At 32.4% G+C, this 17566-nt stretch overlaps 1 protein-coding gene and 1 long non-coding RNA gene across 4 annotated transcripts; one reads left to right on the forward strand and one right to left on the reverse strand.

The window, feature by feature from the left end:
* Positions 1-155: 155 nt before the first annotated feature.
* LOC125822883 (uncharacterized) lies at positions 156-6506 on the forward strand. 3 transcript variants are annotated; one of them, XR_007442665.1, is made up of 3 exons: positions 156-403; positions 4908-5508; positions 6040-6506. It is a non-coding gene; the product is annotated as an uncharacterized LOC125822883 (long non-coding RNA). The 3 variants fall into 3 exon arrangements; XR_007442666.1 differs by having other exon boundaries at positions 6043-6506; XR_007442667.1 differs by lacking the exon at positions 6040-6506 and adding an exon at positions 5607-5839.
* On the reverse strand, positions 4817-11359 carry LOC125822881 (lysine-specific demethylase JMJ25). Its single transcript, XM_049502348.1, has 12 exons — positions 11144-11359; positions 8665-10536; positions 8470-8567; positions 8252-8351; positions 8033-8165; positions 7892-7955; positions 7091-7793; positions 6503-6832; positions 5591-5966; positions 5415-5500; positions 5212-5331; positions 4817-5121 (listed from the first exon to the last, which is right to left on the reverse strand). Exons 2-12 carry the CDS (start codon positions 10516-10518, stop codon positions 5050-5052), a joined length of 3936 nt encoding a protein of 1311 aa, XP_049358305.1. The 5' UTR covers positions 10519-10536; positions 11144-11359; the 3' UTR covers positions 4817-5049.
* Between the last annotated feature and the right edge of the window lie 6207 nt (positions 11360-17566).

The raw sequence follows: 17566 nt of genomic DNA on the forward strand, positions 1-17566 counted from the left end.
TAAATAAAAAGACAAGGAAGGAAATACATATTCAATCGTTTCTTGTTCCTCAAGAATAAGGGCAAACAAGTCATTTTACTATGTTAATCAAACCCTACTATTGCACTACCTTTTCCCTATATATATAGAGGGAGGGATCTCTTTGCTAGCCCCTTGTGATTCCTCATTATGGGGAAAGAGTAGGGGGCTTAGAAGGAGGGTTTTGAAGCAACTTTTTCTTGGCAAAGAATACACCAAAGATGGATCTAGAATTTGAAGTCAATTTGTACTATTTTATTGGATTGATCTATATCTTTGCATAAAAAGTGTTAATTGGGAGATTTGAATGAAGTTGAGAACAAAAAGGATCAAAAGATCAAGAAAACATGGGTTTGGAAGAATTGGAAGGGCTTATTCTTTCATGGTAAGTACTTAGTGTAAGTGTTATTTGGATATTTTCAAATTTGACTTGCTCTTTGCAAGGTTTGCATTGTGTTTTGGAATTGTTTGTTAATTGGCTATATAGCTTTGGTTCCCAAAAGACAATTGTGTTATATAGGTCTAGTTCTCGTAGAAGTTGCATCTTTACTAATATCGTTGTTGTTTGGATTTGGATTAGTAACGTATTTCGATGCCTCCATATTGTTGGAAAGTTGTTCTCGTCGCTTTCCAACCACTTGCTTGGGTGGTAGAGTTAGTGGGGAGATGTTTCTCAAATAGGATAGGTGGTTAAATTGATAGAAAAAGACTTGTTGTGGGGTGAGTGTTTGGAACGTTCGGATTGAATATGAAAATTTTGATTCACGTATTGAAGAAATTACAATCCAAATAAGATTTTAATGGATTGGATTTTTAAATTTCGATTTTGGATTGATCGATTTGGATGTTTTGAATATAACTTTTGAGCCTTTAAGTTCGTTCATAACAATCAACTATCCCAATTCACCTAATACTTTGCTTTTTAATTGTGATCACTCTATAGATCATGTCATGTAATCAGAGAGGGAGTCAGGATTAGGAGTTTGAGGTTCTAAATTTTAGTATAGAAGAGGAGTTTGGGGATCTAGATCTTAGGATAGAAGAAAGGAGTTTGGAGAATCTAAATTATTGGACAAAAGAGATGGTGCTTCATTTTTAAATAAAGAGAAACTTTTGTTGATAGTGTCATTAGAATCCACAACATTAGTGTTTCCATGACCCCTTCCTTACCACTGAGTCATCAAACAATTTTATAAGGGATTCACAAGTGATATATAATTTTCTAATATAAATATAGAGTCTACAAAAAAGTTATTGAATTATTTGAACCCACGAACCCCCACTTAGCTTACCATTGAGTCGTCAATCAATTTTATGAGGGATTCACAAGTTATACATAATTTTTTGATGCCAATATAGCGTCCATGATAAAGTTATTGAATTCGTCTGAACCCACGAACCCCCACTTAGCTCTGTCTTTGAGTGTAATTTAATATTGAACCTAATAATATAATGAGTAGGTCATAAGGTACTAATTTTATTGGACCTCGGAAGAGTTGGACTTGTTAGTATTGCACATATGACATCGATAGGGTTGAATATAAGGTGCATCCAATGATTTGGCCTAGTGGTCAATAAAGTGGGTTGAGAATCATGAGATTTCAAGTTTAAATTCTGGCGGAGAGAAAATTAGTAGGTGATTTATTCTCATATGCCTATTTGTGTTTGGACAAATATCATTGATATATATTGTGAGAGTGTTGTTCGCAATTAAGAATTGACTATAATGTGCATAATAAGGAAAGATAGGATTAGAAAAGAAACTATTTGAGATAATGTGTATCTGCAATAAACAAGATGAGTGATGTGACACTAAGATAGTTTGGACATACGAAGAATTGACACTTCTAAAAGTGAGTTGTGAACATTAGGATACTTAAATGAATATATGTGCATATTAGGAGAGATAGGATCAAAAAAGAAACTATTCGGGACAAGGTAGAGAGAGTGGTCTTGCAATGGACAAAATGAGTGAAACGACACTAAGATGGTTTGGACATGTGAGGAATAAATATTCCAATCAAAAGGTGTGGTAGACAAAACAAAGTCTTGGATTGAGGTTATTAGACATGATATGACACACATGTGGCTTATCAAATACATGATCCTAGATATAAAGATATAGAGGTTGATGATTAAGATTTAAGATTGAAGATTGAAGATTAGTATGTAGTTGAGGTTTGTTTGGTTCCCCGATCGTTATTAGTATTGTTACTCTCCTCCTGGTTTTATTATTTGGTTTTTATGTTACCCGTTGTTTACTATGCTTCAATTATCGTACATTTTGTTATTGTTGCTTACTTTTTTCTTAATTGTTTTCAACACATCTTCGTTATTATATTTGTTTTACTTTTTTTGATATATTTAACTTGAGTCGAGGATCTATTGAATCTGCATATTTATCAAGATAGAGGCAAAGATTCATACACGCCCTCATTTCAAAACCTCATTATGGAATAACTAAATGGGGGGTCGTTTGATAGGGTGTATAAGAATAATGTTAAATAGAGTGTATTAGTGATGTTTGCATTAGTTATGTCGAGATTATTTTTTATGCATAGTTTGGTTTTGGTGTATTAAAAAATAACATGCATTCCATAATTTTTTAAAAAAAATTATTTACAAAGATACCCTCCACTTAAAAAATGTAAAAGAAAGTTTTGAGAGGAAATTTGGTCTCTATATGTTAATGCATGCATACTAATACTATGGATTTTCATGTATTAGCAATACACACTTAAGGGTCGTTTGGTAGAGTGTACTAAAAAAAATAATGTATGTATGTATTAGCCTTGTGTAGTACTAGTACATTGTTTGGTACTCTTCATTAGTTATATACTTTATTATGTATTGAGGTGTGTATTGCTAATACCATAAATTTCTAGGTATTAGCAATACAATGGTTTTAACGCATGCATTAACTTAATTAAAGACCCAATTAATCCTCAATACCTTTTTTTTTATATCTTTTCCATCATAATAGTGAAGGGTATCTTAGTAAATAATTTTTTTAATGCAATGCATTCTATTTTTAATGTATCAAACCAAACAATGCATAACAATAATATATGTATTATTAATGCAAGCATTACTAATACATGCATTGCTAATGCAAGCATTATTAATACACTCTATTTAGCATTATTTTTATACAATCTACCAAACGACTCCTTAATACATTAGAGTGTATAACTAATGCAGACAATAACTGTACATAGCATGAAAAAGTGTATCAAACAAATATTACTAATACATAAAGCTAATGCATGCAGAAGTGTATCAAATAAGATATATTACTAATACACAAAACTAATGTATGCATTATTTTTGCGAATGCACTACCATATGACCCTCAACCCGGTGCAATTGAATTCTCCGTGAAGATGTGGAGTACCAACGGCTAGACGGTAAGACCCCATGCACCTTAACTATAGCTTCGCAGTGACAATCTTAATCGAATATGTAGGATAAGTGGGGAGGTGGTGACACACAACGACCAATCCTGAAAGACCATTCTTTCATCTAAGGATGCCTAATCGTCGCACCGATCATTTGAGGGGAGGCGGGACACTGCGAGGTGGGTAGTTTATTTGGGGCAGATACCTCCTAAAGAGTAACGGAGGTGTGCGAAGGTAGGCTCAAGCTAAGATTCTGCTCATGAGCTTAATGGTACAAGTCTGACTGTGAGACTGGTCGAACTGAGACGAAAGTCGGCCATAGTGAAAGTATATTGTCGTTGTTGCTGCGTGTACGTCTTAGTTTTAGTGCACTATATTGATTTTCAAGAAATCAAGAATGACCAATTTTAGAGCAATAATTCAATTGATGCTTCAAACTTTGCAGACACGCAGGGTCGTTTAGTTTGAAGACATCTTAGGATAAGATTAGTTATGTTAGAATTTATCTTAGTATTTTTAGTAAATATTTGGTTTGTTATATTAAAAATAATATGGATTGAGTAATTTTTAAAAAAATATCTTCCATAAGAGTAAAATGTGTAAAAATAATATATAAAAAGGGTTTAAAGGGATATTATGTCATTTTAACTTATTTTATCCTAAGATAAGTTATTTCAGGACTATTATTCCATTTGGAAACAGAAATAACTTATTTCAATACTAATTATTAATCCTAAAATAAGATATCACAAACTTTGTAACCAAACAAGAGATTAATGGATACTAAAAATTTATCTCACCAAATGTCTCCACACTATTTTACGACAGAATAACTACAGTACTCTATAATATAGTTTTTGTCAAAACCCTGAATGAATGTGATCTAATAGTTGTCGAATTCATAATGTTAATCTAAAACATGGCGCATTTATTGTTGTTTCTTTAATAAAAAATGATGATATAGTTACGAGTAGTATAATATGTGACTCAATAAAACCACTATACAACTAGACTGTTTTTGCCTAATCTAAAGCAACGGTAATATGCAGATAAAAATTTACTCATATTCGGTGTTGACCCTTAGTTAATAAATCCATACACGTTTGTACATAAGCTTTTAGTGCCTCATCAAATCACTTAATTATAATAAAATACATTTGATTTGGTATAAACACTCTCTGCTTTAGTTTCACATTTTTCTATCTAGAAATTATTTACTACCAATCAAATTCTAAATACCTGTTAGGAAACCTATTGCTGCTACCTTGCTTGGTTCCACACCCCATTGTTTTATTTAAAGTCTAACATGTACTAGTGGTTCATAATTCCTTAAAGAGTACTATAGAAAGTATTTGCATGAAATTTCACATTATATTCCATTATGCAATCAAATGCGAAGGTTACGAGTCTTTGTATAGGAGAAGCTGCCTTTATTGCAGGAAAAGTATGATATAAAAAAGAATGTTCCTTTTAACATTTACTTTTCTACAGGCAACAATGGTGAAGAGGGCCTAAGCTGCAAGAAATATGTATCAAAATTGTCCTTGGCCTAACACCTAAAAGAACACCCAAGGACGATAGCAACAACCAAATACTAACTGCTACTGCTGCTAAAGAAAGTACTGCTATTTCTCTAAACTATGTATGTGAGCTGCTCCAAATCTGTGACAACTTGGTTGATTGCATGAATGACCATCTTCTTTATCTGTTACACCAGAGGACGAATCAAGTCAGTAAGAAATGGAGGCTAGGCTTAACGTAGCCAGATTAAAATAAAGCATTTTTGATATGGCACCTCTAGTTTGTCTTCTCTGGCCTTGTGGCCTTTCGGCAATGTCCTGAACTCAGCTGTGAGGCGGAAACATTCTCGAATGTTTTCAGGAGAAACAAAATCAGCAGCAACTTTGGTACACGACTGGAAAGTTGAAAACAGTTGGTTGGTTACTTGATGAACTTGATCATCTGGATTTTCATGGATTATATAAGTATGATTCTTACCTTGAGATTCCGCACTTGGTGAGGGCATCCTGCAGGAATGAAAACTGCCTCTCCAAGTCTTTGCTCGAATGTCCAAGGTTCAATCCCTAAAATGGTAAGCATCCACATTTTGAGTTTATTAAATAAATGTGATCCTTGTTCTTAAGGAAAGATAACGAACAAGGTAAATTACTTACCGAATTCTTCCTTCAGTTTTCTCTTGTGCTCCAAAGTTAAGTAGAAGCTCTGGTCATGGATTGGATGAAAAACCTGATCAACCGGACAACAGAAAGTGTGCCTAAATTCCTTTGCATGCTTTAAAAGATACTCATTCAACTTGGATACGTCTTCCCTTCTGAAAATGTCCCACAAGGCACCTCCAGTTGTCTCTGAATCATCAGAGGTTTTCTCCTCCCTTCTAATATCACTAGACATCTTCATAGGATATTCATCAGCCTCACATTTGAGGTGCTCTCTTTCATCTTGAGCTCTATGCCTCTGTTTCACTATTTCAATTGCAGACTGCTGCTCATCAGTTATAGCCATCTCTGCTGTGTGTGTCAAAATATTTATCTGACCAATTCAAAATTTTAAAATATTAGCTTGTCATGAAATAAGCCTGAAAAATTAATGGTTGCAATCTTAGCAGGTAATGCATCATGGACAGAATACAGAACTGGGAAAAGCAATAAACTGCTATCAAGGTGAGAATAAACATAAAACTAGATTGTGGCATGTGGATTAATTTACCTGGAATGTGACAATTGTCAAACATATTGTATAGGACTGGCCATGAGGTTTATGAGTCTCACTAGACAACACAAGGCAGAAGAGACTGGATGAATGTGGTTCTATATGTTTGGAATAAAATGTTAGTTTTTCGCCCATTTTGGAATTTTCATACAATTGAGATACTTTCTTACCAAGGTCCTTGTTGATTTGGTTATAGTTTTTGGATGTGAGCTTAAGGTAATATCCTCCAAATTGTGATTTCAAGTATTAACCAGGGCTATTCACAAGCAACACATATATTAAGGAGGTGGCATTGACGTGAGAATAAAGTGAAGAAATCAAATGAATGAACTACAATAGTCCCGTAGAAATCATACCGCATCTGACATATCACAGTGAAGCTTTGTCACTGAATCCCCTCTCCCAAGTTCCTTGGTGACGCCATACGCGATGTATGTCTTTGGACCCAAATCTGGTTTTATGACTCCAGCCGGTAATTTAACAGCAAGATTCAGAATCCCTATCCTTGGATCTGTGTACTCTTGGAATGGTAATGCACTGATGAATTCATCGCAGTGCCGAGGCAAGAGATTCTCAAACTTGTCAGATGGTGGCCAATCTTTAAGTTTGAGCATTTCAGGCCAAAGATTTTCATACCTTCTGCCTTCTGTATAACCTTTAAAAAACTTTCGAGTATTGATCGGAACCTGCAAAAGTTTTATGTAATTTGATGCTTAGCACAATGGCAGATGGCATATTTTAATAACACCATGAAGCTATTCAAGAAGCAACTGCTATAATACGAGAAAAAAGTTATATTTAACAAAAGGATACTAGAAGCAAAAAAACCCATTAGGAAACATGCTAACTACCAAGTGAATGGGGAGAGGGATGATGAATAAGTGGAATGTGATAGGTACTAAGCTTGTGGACAAGGTAGAAAATGCAGATGAATGAGAAAAAACCTGACAATCAGCCAGACAGTCAATAGCTTTCACTTCTGACATACTTGTAAGGATCTTTGAATCAGTGCCCTCACATAATGCACGCCACATAACCATTGGTTCCCAGCTTAAACCACTTGTATGTGCAAGAACATTTTGTACAATCACTGGTTCACCCTTGGCCCAGTGCCTACGAAAGTGTAAAAGTGCATCATCCTCCATTGCGTCCTTTGCAGTAGGGAAATACAAGTAGTTATCATCAGAACCAACTCTTGAAGCCGCTCTGTGTAACAGTTCAGGATCATCCATTCTACAAATTGGCTGGGAAATCATCTCGGAAAAATTGCACTGAATCAGAATCCTTTCTGCTTTTGCCTCCAAGGTTGATATCCAGTTTTTCGGTAGCAGATGCTTGAGCTCTAATACAAAATTTCCACATCCACCAATTGCTACAGGAGCACACATGATATTACCATCATAATTAGCAACCCAAGTAATTGGTTTGTTCTGGTCCTGTGGAATTTCCATATCATCAGAACTTTCAGGCTCTGCATCTCCACCGTGCATGTAATCATAACCTACATTTGGATATTGGACAACTGCTTTTTTACTATTTCCTGGAAACTTTCCTTCCCGAAGCTCTTGGCAGCAACTTATACATAGCTCAAATGAGCAATCTGGGCAGCTTCGATGAAGATCGACTATTGAAGTTGAACAGTTGTTGCTGCTCCAAGGCCAAGGAATCAATAAGAATAAACCCTCTAAAAATAATGTATAGTTGAAAGAAGAAAAAAACAAGAGAAACAAGAGAGGATATATTACCAGTAAACTCGCTCCTCATTGTGACAAAGTGATTGTTCAATATCAACTGAAGATGAAGATACCCCTGTAATAAAAACAGTGAACAATGTAAAAAAGGTTTTATCGGAGTCAATGTCTTGTTTTTAAAACTTAGATGCATACCACGAATAGAAGACTCTGTCTCTATCTCCTGAATTTGTTCCTGATGAATTTCTTTCAGAAAGGGAAGGAGCTTGATAATCAAATACTGCAAATGCTTGATCTTTTCACGATCAGTGAGATCCCTTCTTGATGTCTTCAAGGAAAGATATATTTAACAGTAATTAGGAAACAAAAGCTACAAGCTCATTTTGTTTGATTAAAAGGAAAGAAAAGGCAAACCTTAAGCATGCCACTTGAGTGTAAGCACCAGTTGCAGTTACATTTTCCACGACAATATGGGCAAGCCTCTGAGACTTCCTCTTCTTCCAATTCAGGATACCTGCTCGCCAAAAATAAATAGCAGGAAGCTTAAAATGAGGTTAAAACTCCATTCGACACTAAAAGAGAATCACTAAGCATTTGGACAGCAAGATAAGAGATGCACATTGGAGGTTTACCATTCCCTGATGCACTTGATACAGTAAAATTTCTCTTTACACTTAGTGCAAGGAACAACAGTTCTTCTATCACTTCTTCTACATTGATGACAATTTACCTGCATAGGATAAAATAAATAAGTCATCGTCTAAAAGAAATAAGTAAAACAGAGTAGAAATGCCATTTAAAGTGAAAGATGATAAAAAGAGCTTGACCTTCACGTTTTTAGATCTATCTATTCCATTTCTCGAAATTGTTGAACCAGAAGACGATGAGGAGGAAGGCAATGAACTACAAGCAGATAACTTCACTGAATTATTTATTATCTCTCTCAGACTATCTTTAGGTTTTGATTCATGTGAAACTTCACTTCTCTGACTTCTTGTGTTACTTGGTGTATGATGCCAAGCCTCATACTCCTCAGTATCATCTTCCCACTCATCAACATGGTAATCATGATCATATCTCTTGACTGATGCAGCAGCACGTCTTACTGATGTCCTTTTATTCTCTGCATCTTTCTCATAAATTCTCTGTTTCTTTTTTCCATCCTTGGAAAAATTTGACTTTTCCTTGTACATATTCCAGTCATCATCATTTTCATCCATTTTAGCCATTGTACTATCTTCTCGAGGACTCTTCTTCTTGCTTGACGTTCCTAGACATTGTTCTCCATTTAATTTAGCAGGTGCCCAGGAAGGAAATGAACTACAAACAGGTAACTTCCCTGAATTTTTTATTATATTTTTCAGACTATTTTTTGGTTTCGACTCAGGTGAAACATCACTTCCCTGGTTTCTTGCGTTACTTGGTATATGATGTCCATCACTTAGAGGGAAAACCTCATACTCATCAGTATCATCTTCCCACTCACCAATATAGTAATCATTACCGTATCTCTTGAATGATGCAGTAGCACGTCGTACAGATATCCTTCTATTCTCGGCATCTTTTTCATGAATTCCCTGCTTCTTTTTTCCATCCTTGGACAAACTTGGCTTTTCCTTCCACTCATCTTCACTTGTACTCTCTCCTTGAGGAATCTTCTTCTTGTTTGACGTTCCTAGACATTGTTCTCCATTTAATATAGCAGGCACCCGCCTTTTATTCTCTGAGCCTTGAATTTCACGAGTCCCTGGCATTTTCTTTCCAACCTTGGGTAAAGTTGGTTTTTTCTTGCACACACCCTGCTTTTCTTCACTTCCAAATTCCACCTTGTTCATTGTATTATCTCCTTTATGAGTCATCTTCTTTCTTGAAGTTCCTGGAGGTTGTTCTAGATTTACTTTATCAGGCATCCTTTTTGTCTGTGAATTTCCTCTCAGAAGAACGCTTTTTGTGGCGGTAGATAGTTTGAGCCTGTCCTTGCACTGGGAAGGCTCATCTTTCTCTTCATCATTCCCTTTATTTCTCATAGGTCCACTTCTATTAATTTTTCCCTTGGTCCAAGTTCTCAAAGGCTTCTCTGAATATCTTAAATTATTCAGTGCTTCCTTAAGTGGCATCTGAAAGTTTGTTAAGGATCCTGGAAAATACTCTTCATCCTCTTCCTGTTCCTCTTCCTCTTCACTCTCCTCTTCTTCATCATCACCCACCAATTCATCCCAAATTTGAGAACTTAATTTCTTCTCTGCTGAACAATGATACCCCTTGGATGTGATTCTGCTATGTGAACCTTCAGATTCCTTTACAGTCATTTTTTCCTTAGCTACCTTCTTGGTTCTCAGATGTGATTTAACCATGTTCCTCTTAGGCTTTTCCGCTGTTTTTACTTTCTCTGCCAATCCACCCGATAAAAGTGCATCTTCCTTCCTGATTGCAACATTCGCGTGCTCTGACACAGTTCTTTTGCCACGGGAGGCGCCAGGCTCAGAACAAAGCTTTGGTTTCTTATTAGGTAACTCTATAACATTGAGCACCGATGCTGCTGCATTGTCCTTTTCAAGCTCTTCTTCATCACGGTTTAGGATAAACTTTCTCTTCCTAAACACCCTAGACTGATTTCTCATTCCCGGTGTGTCTTGATTCTGACTGCTCAATGGCCCTTGTTTCGCAACTAATGTTGCCATCTTCTACTCCCAACACAACTGAAAAAAGGAACTTAATAAGCAAAAGTACATATATTTCATAATTATACCAACATTAAAGTCCTAATCTTCAGGATAAATGACAGTGCAACAATTTTATAAACAAATAATGAATCTTAAATGCAAAAACCTATCAATCAACCATCAGCAAGCAGATTAAAGTTCTAATGCAAAAACAAAAGACACTAAAATGTAATTATATCAAACTAAAATCAACTAATCTACTGTTTATACTCATTTAAAAGCTACAGAAAAAAAAAACAGATTAATGAATAAAATTTCCAGCATAAACCGGGGTGAAACAAAGTCAACATAACCGGGTCAACAGTCATGCCCTCAAACCTATTCACCATAAATAATTATTTTTACAAGAAAAAGAAGAAGATGAAATTCTGAATCAATCCAATCCCTAATTCTTACATCAATTTATCGGCATTTCAATCTAAAACGAACAACCATTTAATCCTTAGAATCTATATCCCAATCATTCAATTCCCAATACTCATACGAAAATTCACAAGAAAACATAAAAAAAATTAACAGAAATTGACTGAAACCCAAGATCAGATATATATAAAAAGCAATGGAAAATTCCAATTGAACTCACCTGATCAATGGATCAGTTGAAACAGCTCCGATTGAATTCCCATAATTCTAATTCATCATGCAGTGAATTTCAAGAATTGAAATTAAAAAGAAAATGAATGGAGTGAAGAAAAGGAAAGAAAATCGATTTTTCGATTTAAGGGAAAACGGAGAAATTGAGAAAAGGAAGAAGGCGCAACAAAACCATGTAGAGGGAAACAAAACAGTGGGTGATACTGTCTCTACTTTTTTTTTCTTATTAGGACTTGGATTTTGTAGCAGTAAATCTTTGGGTCTTTTTGGGAAATTGTGAATTTTTAAGAATTATCCTAATTTGTATATACCACTTTTTAAAAAATAATACTACTATTAGCAGTTTATAGCTAGCTTTTCAGCCGTAGTTATTACGTTCACATTTATTTGTTCAGTTAACATATTTAGAGAAAAATAATATATTATTTTTAAATTTATTAATATTATATATCAATTAATATGAATATTATAATAAAATATGTACTTTATTTATTTTTTGAGGAGGTCTGTAACATTTATTATAGGTGAGTCAAAATAAATCGAGATTTTACAGAATAACAGCACTTATGAGATTTGTCCATTTTGTATTTAATTACCACATTTTAGCACAATGCAGTTAATATTAAAAATAAAAATAAACATTCAAGTTTATCTAGTATGAAATGGAACACATATTTTATATTATATTTTCAATTCAATGAACATTTATCAAGAAGATATACACATATTAATGAATTAGATTTTGGATTTTAAAAACTAGAGCAGAAATTCATCTATATTTTCTGTAAAATAAAACAAAGAAGGGTATTATATCTTAAAAGGAAAAATAATAACGAAACCTCATAAACTACTTAACACATTTTAGTATGAATGCCATCAATATGTATTAATTAATGGATTATATTTTTGACCAATTAATGCGACATCGTTTGTGATTGCTTAGAACTTAATATGTCAATTTAATATCTTAATCTGTAGTTTAATTAAAAGATTAATAGAGCAATCATTTAGGGGCCGTTTGGTCATGCGATATGGTATCATGATATGGTATCATGAGATGAAATTGAAGGTTTGTTTGGACATGTGATATAAAATTTTTGTGTTGTATATTTTCTCATAAACATAAAAATCCCATAAGTTGTAAAACTATTAAAATAGCCTCAATTGTTTATTCAATCTTATCAAATAAACATAAAACTATAAAATTGCATAATAAATTATTACAAAGTTATTTATTCTCCACTTAAGTAATTGTTTCATCGAACTTTAATTTAATAAAAAAAATTGAACATAAATTGTAGTGTACTAGTCTTTAATATAATCCTCCCACATAGTATGACCAATTTCCTCACGTTGAACTTGCATTTCTCGATCATGTAACCGAGAAGACGAACCAACATTGTTCCTTTGAGCCATTTGTTGGTCAATATCCTCCGCAACTATATCTTCATGTTCATAAACCATAAATATTTCATCATTACTTTGGTATTCTCGCAAATAATTATGTAACACTGCACCAGCTATGACAATTTTCACTTGTGTATCAATATCATAATGGTTCATGCCTTGTTTTAGTATTCTAAATCTATTTTTCCAAGCTTCAAAAGTCCGTTCAATCACATTGCGCAGAAATGAATGCTTATAAGTAAATAGTTCTTTGGCATTTTGAGACTCTCTTTCACTTCCTCGGTAATCTTGCAAATGATAGCGTAGTCCTTTGTATGGAGCTAAAAATCCTTTTGTGTTTGGAAACCAACATCAACAACATAATATTTATCTACCAAAAAATATTTTATAAAGAATTACTAAAAGCATATGTGACGTAAATGAGACATCTTTCTGTAAATAAATAATATTTATTCTAAGGATGTAATTTAAAGTTACCATGTGGCGGAAATGGAAATTGTGACGTTGGTTCAACAAGTGCATTCTCAAGTACTTTACTATCATGTGCAGTACCTTCCCAACCAGCAACAACAAAGGTAAATTGCATATCAAAATCACAAACACATAAGACATTTTGTGATGTTCTTCCTTTGCGATTACGATATGCTTGTTGCACCGCTTTAGGAACCTCCCCTTCTATATATGTTCCATCAATCGCACCAACACAATCCTACCAAATAAAAAACACATCAATATTAGTTTAGTGAACATAAAATAAATTGAAAGCATTATAGAATGCACTTCATAAAAATAATGTTTGTAAGAGTAATAAAAATAGTGCTTCCAAGACAATGCAAAGTCATAAAATAAATATTATCTCTTTAAACAAAGTTGATAGGAAATATGTAACTAAATACTAATAACTTACATATAAAATATAAATGTGCACTTATTAAGGCCATAAAATAAATTTATTAATGTGATCGAAATTTTACCTTAAATTTTACAATCGTGAGGTGTGAGTTAAAGTGACTATGTGTTGGTGAAAATAATAAATTTTATGTCGGTGAGAATAATAAATTTTAAAAAGTAATGATGTGATTATAATTATTTTTTTACCTATGAAATAAATGGTTAGTAGATATAAATGTGGGGTTGTTTTAACAAATTATAAACTCATGTATCAATTATTGAATTAAAATATCTCAAATCATGATATGGAATTACAAAATAATTCCATATCATGGTTTTTGGAGAATATGGTATCACCTCTCATGATATGGAATCAGCGTAAAATCGCATGTCCAAACGCTGATTTCATCTCACGATACCATATCGTGATATGATATCGCATGACCAAACGCCTACTTAGTCAAAGTGTATAGTTGAATGAATTGAATTTTTTTTTATAAATAAGAAAATTTTATTAAGAAAAAAAATGGGATGTCATGTAAAATCCAGGTTAGAAGAATTCCTAAACTTCAATATTGAATTACTTTAATACCCTAACTAAAAACACTCAATTTAATTAATTTATTTATTTAATAAAGTATAATGTGTTAAAAGTACTCACTATTTTTTTCACATTAAAGGGTTGTGATTTTTCGATGGGTCATGACTTTTTCGAAGTGTTGTGACCTCTCAGATGAGTTGTGATTTTTTCGAAAAGTTGTGATTTTTTCAAAGGGTTGTGACTTTTCCGATGAATTGTGACTTTTTTGAAAGGTTGTGACTTTTCCAAAGAGTTGTGACCTTTTCGATGAACTGTGTCTTTTTCGAAGGATTGTGACTTTTCTGATAAGGCACAATCAACACATGTAAATACTACCATTTGTTTGCTATAAATAGAAGGTTTCTTCTTATTTTTAAACTAAGAATTTTATAAGCTTACTATTTCTCTTTTGTAAAAAATCTCAACTGTGACTTGCAACAATTGAATAAGTTTGAAGTTCAACGAAATTTGAGGTACCACACAAGGAAGAGTTGGTGAACAAACTGTAGAAATCAGTCATCAATTTGTATTTGTATTTTCCTCCTCCGATTTTTCTCACATACATACTTCAATATTAACTAGTTAGATTAAAAAGATCAGTTTGCATAATTTATTTACGGAAATATCTAATGATTCTTTTTGTTTTATATAAATATAAATATAATAGATTTTTCTGTTAGTGATCTCAAATCATGAGGAACGGGTTTGTCTAGGTCTCTAAACATAAGGTTTACTAATTAAGCAGAGAAAATAATATAAATATTTAGCAGGATATATTAGTATATTATTATAGGAAGTACAATCATATTGTTATTAGAGTTCGTTTTTCTTTTTTAGAAAAAAAGTTCTTTATGTTAGTGTGCTTGGTATTCAATTAATTGATATACTCGGCGCAATAATATTTAGAAGTATGAATATAAATTAAAATTATTTTTAAATTTTTATAAATAATTTGAATAGAGTTATAAATATATACACAAGAGTAATTATCTGTTGAAGGAAGGTGTTCTTATGTGAAGTTTTGGACTCTTCAACTAATTCGGAGTTGCTTGAGTGACATACTGGTGGCTCAGTGTAAATTATGTCGCAGTGGACTTGAATCTCTTTAAAGAGAATGATATATATGCGCTTGAACCAAAAGATTTGTTTATTCATTATTGTCATTTCATTTTTCAATTGTGATTTATTGTTTTTTGGTATATTACACCAACAATTCGAAATTAAGTTAAATTTTAAAATTTTATAAAATATATAACTAAACATGATTTCTGGAACTCAATGGTCAAACGACCACTAACTTTTCGTTATTGTTTTACCTATTCAACATTCAAAGTTATTTATCCTAATAACTAAGTTTATTTTTGGGTAAAAGATTACTGTAATAAGATAAAATGTTTCTTCTTGAAAATAACTCAACAAATTTTAAACCTTGGTCATTTAATTTTATAATGTATCAATAACAACAATGGTAATAATAATATATTTAGTATAGTTTTGTTGGTTATCATGAGAAAGAAAAATATGCAGATTTTATGGAAAATATTTTGATAGATTTTTGGTTCCAGAAAGTAAAAATACAATATTTATAAAGACAAAAACAGTAGAATTAGGGTTGCTTATGGGACAGATAATTCCGGTTTACCGTTTGACTCATTGATTATCGACTTTTAAATGCATTAATATGCTAGTCAATTAATAAGATACTAATTGATTCAATAACAAATCAACAATTATCGGACGAATACTGAGGAACCTCTATAGTACCTACTCTCTTTTTTGATGAACACACCTTACAATATACCGTGGTTATACTATACAATCTGCATGAACATTGGCAATTTGAAATCTGAAATTCTTGGACTCATATCATCATTCAAGAGAATATTGCTTTCCTTTAGATCTTGATAAATGAGCTTTAATTTAAACAAGAATGACAATGAAGGTAAAAAAAAACTCAACCAATGCTTGGGATCATATAGAAACATTTATGGCAAAATTTTAAATGGGGCTTTATTTTTTAGGGCTAATAATAATAAAATGTGTACTTTTATATATACATACGGTAAAAGTATAAGTATGATAACTTTTAATAGGATAAATGATTTATCGAATAAAGAAATTGAGTAATTAACAAATTATTTCTTATAAAATTTTAATTCATTTTCCAATCGTAATCGATAATCTAATAGAATAAGCCAATAAATCAATCTTGCGGTCGATTTATCAGGTACGGTTTAATTTTGAACAATCCTAAGTACAATAGCTAAGAAATAAAGGCATAAATGATAAGAAACACCACGTCGTAATAAAAAAAAATAAGAATAAGAAATTCAAAGACATTAAAATAATTAAAATATCAAAAATAATACTAATGCTACTAATAGGAGAGACGAGACAAAAAAAATATTTATGTGTAACCTTCTACTCAATCATCAACTTTTACATCATCATATCATGGGTCATGTCCTTAATAAGATGAAGGCATATCATTTTCTGATTGACCACATCTCTCTCACTACGTTTTTTATCTACCTCTACCTCTTCCTAAGCCCTTTAACATTAACCTTTCACACCTCCTCACTGAAATGTTTATAAATCTCTTTTGACATGCTCAAATCATTTCAAATCTCGCCTCACATTTTTTATCGACCACAAAAATCAATTCCACCAAATCCAAATATTTTATTTCTAATAGTATCTTCTCCTAGTTAACACACAACTATTTTAACACCCTCAATATTTCTACTTATACTAAAATGTTATAGAAAAAAGTTAGGAGTAATTGAAGGTCAAAATTGGAATTTAACCTCTAAAAAATCTCAAGGCCAAAATAGGGCATATTGCCAAAACTAGAAAACTAGGTTTCCAGATCACGTAATACGTAGGTCGTTGTTCACGCGTCGTGTACTCGTCACGTAATCTTCTTTTTAAAGAAATATTTATATTTTAATCTATTTTTATTATAGTACAATTTTTCTGTTTTATTTTATTTATCCTACTAAAAACAGATATTTCATTTTAATAAATTAAAAGAATTTTATTATTTTTAATATTAAATAATGATATAAAATAATAAAAAATTAACTTCAAAGTAGTTATTAAGTAAAAAATAAAAAATCAAACTGAAATGAATTTTAAATCAAAAAAACAAAAAGTAGGGAGAGACCTACTTTTGAATTTGACTTATTTTAAGTCATTTTTTACTTTGTCAAATACTTTCTAACTTATTTTAAGTTATTTTTTATATTTGTCAAATATTTTCCGGAAGTCAAAAACTGATTTAAAAGTAAATTTGACCAACTTTTAAGCCAATCTAAACACCCTATTAGTATATTTTCTCATTATTCAATGGTTGATAGTGCGTAGGAGCTCTTGAATTTTCGAACAATAATTTACCTGCTCTGATACATAAACGGTTCATAAATATAACTTATATAATTATAATTATACAGTGGAGAGGAAATGGCCAAACTATCCTTACTGACTTAAGTGAATCTTGTTTCTATCAACAGTCCCATGATCCCAGGGCCGGCT

Source organism: Solanum verrucosum, unplaced genomic scaffold (genome assembly GCF_900185275.1).
Source record: "Solanum verrucosum unplaced genomic scaffold, falcon-dt-bn FXZP01000103.1, whole genome shotgun sequence".
In the NCBI taxonomy this organism is placed as follows: Eukaryota; Viridiplantae; Streptophyta; class Magnoliopsida; order Solanales; family Solanaceae; genus Solanum; species Solanum verrucosum.

Coding starts and splice junctions, on each gene's coding strand:
- LOC125822881 (XM_049502348.1), bottom strand. CDS start 10,518: ATGGCAACATTAGTTGCGAAACAAGGGCCATTGAGCAGTCAGAATCAA. Junction 8,568..8,664: donor ATAGATCTAAAAACGTGAAG/GTCAAGCTCTTT, acceptor TATCCTATGCAG/GTAAATTGTCATCAATGTAG. Junction 6,833..7,090: donor ACTGTCTGGCTGATTGTCAG/GTTTTTTCTCAT, acceptor AAACTTTTGCAG/GTTCCGATCAATACTCGAAA.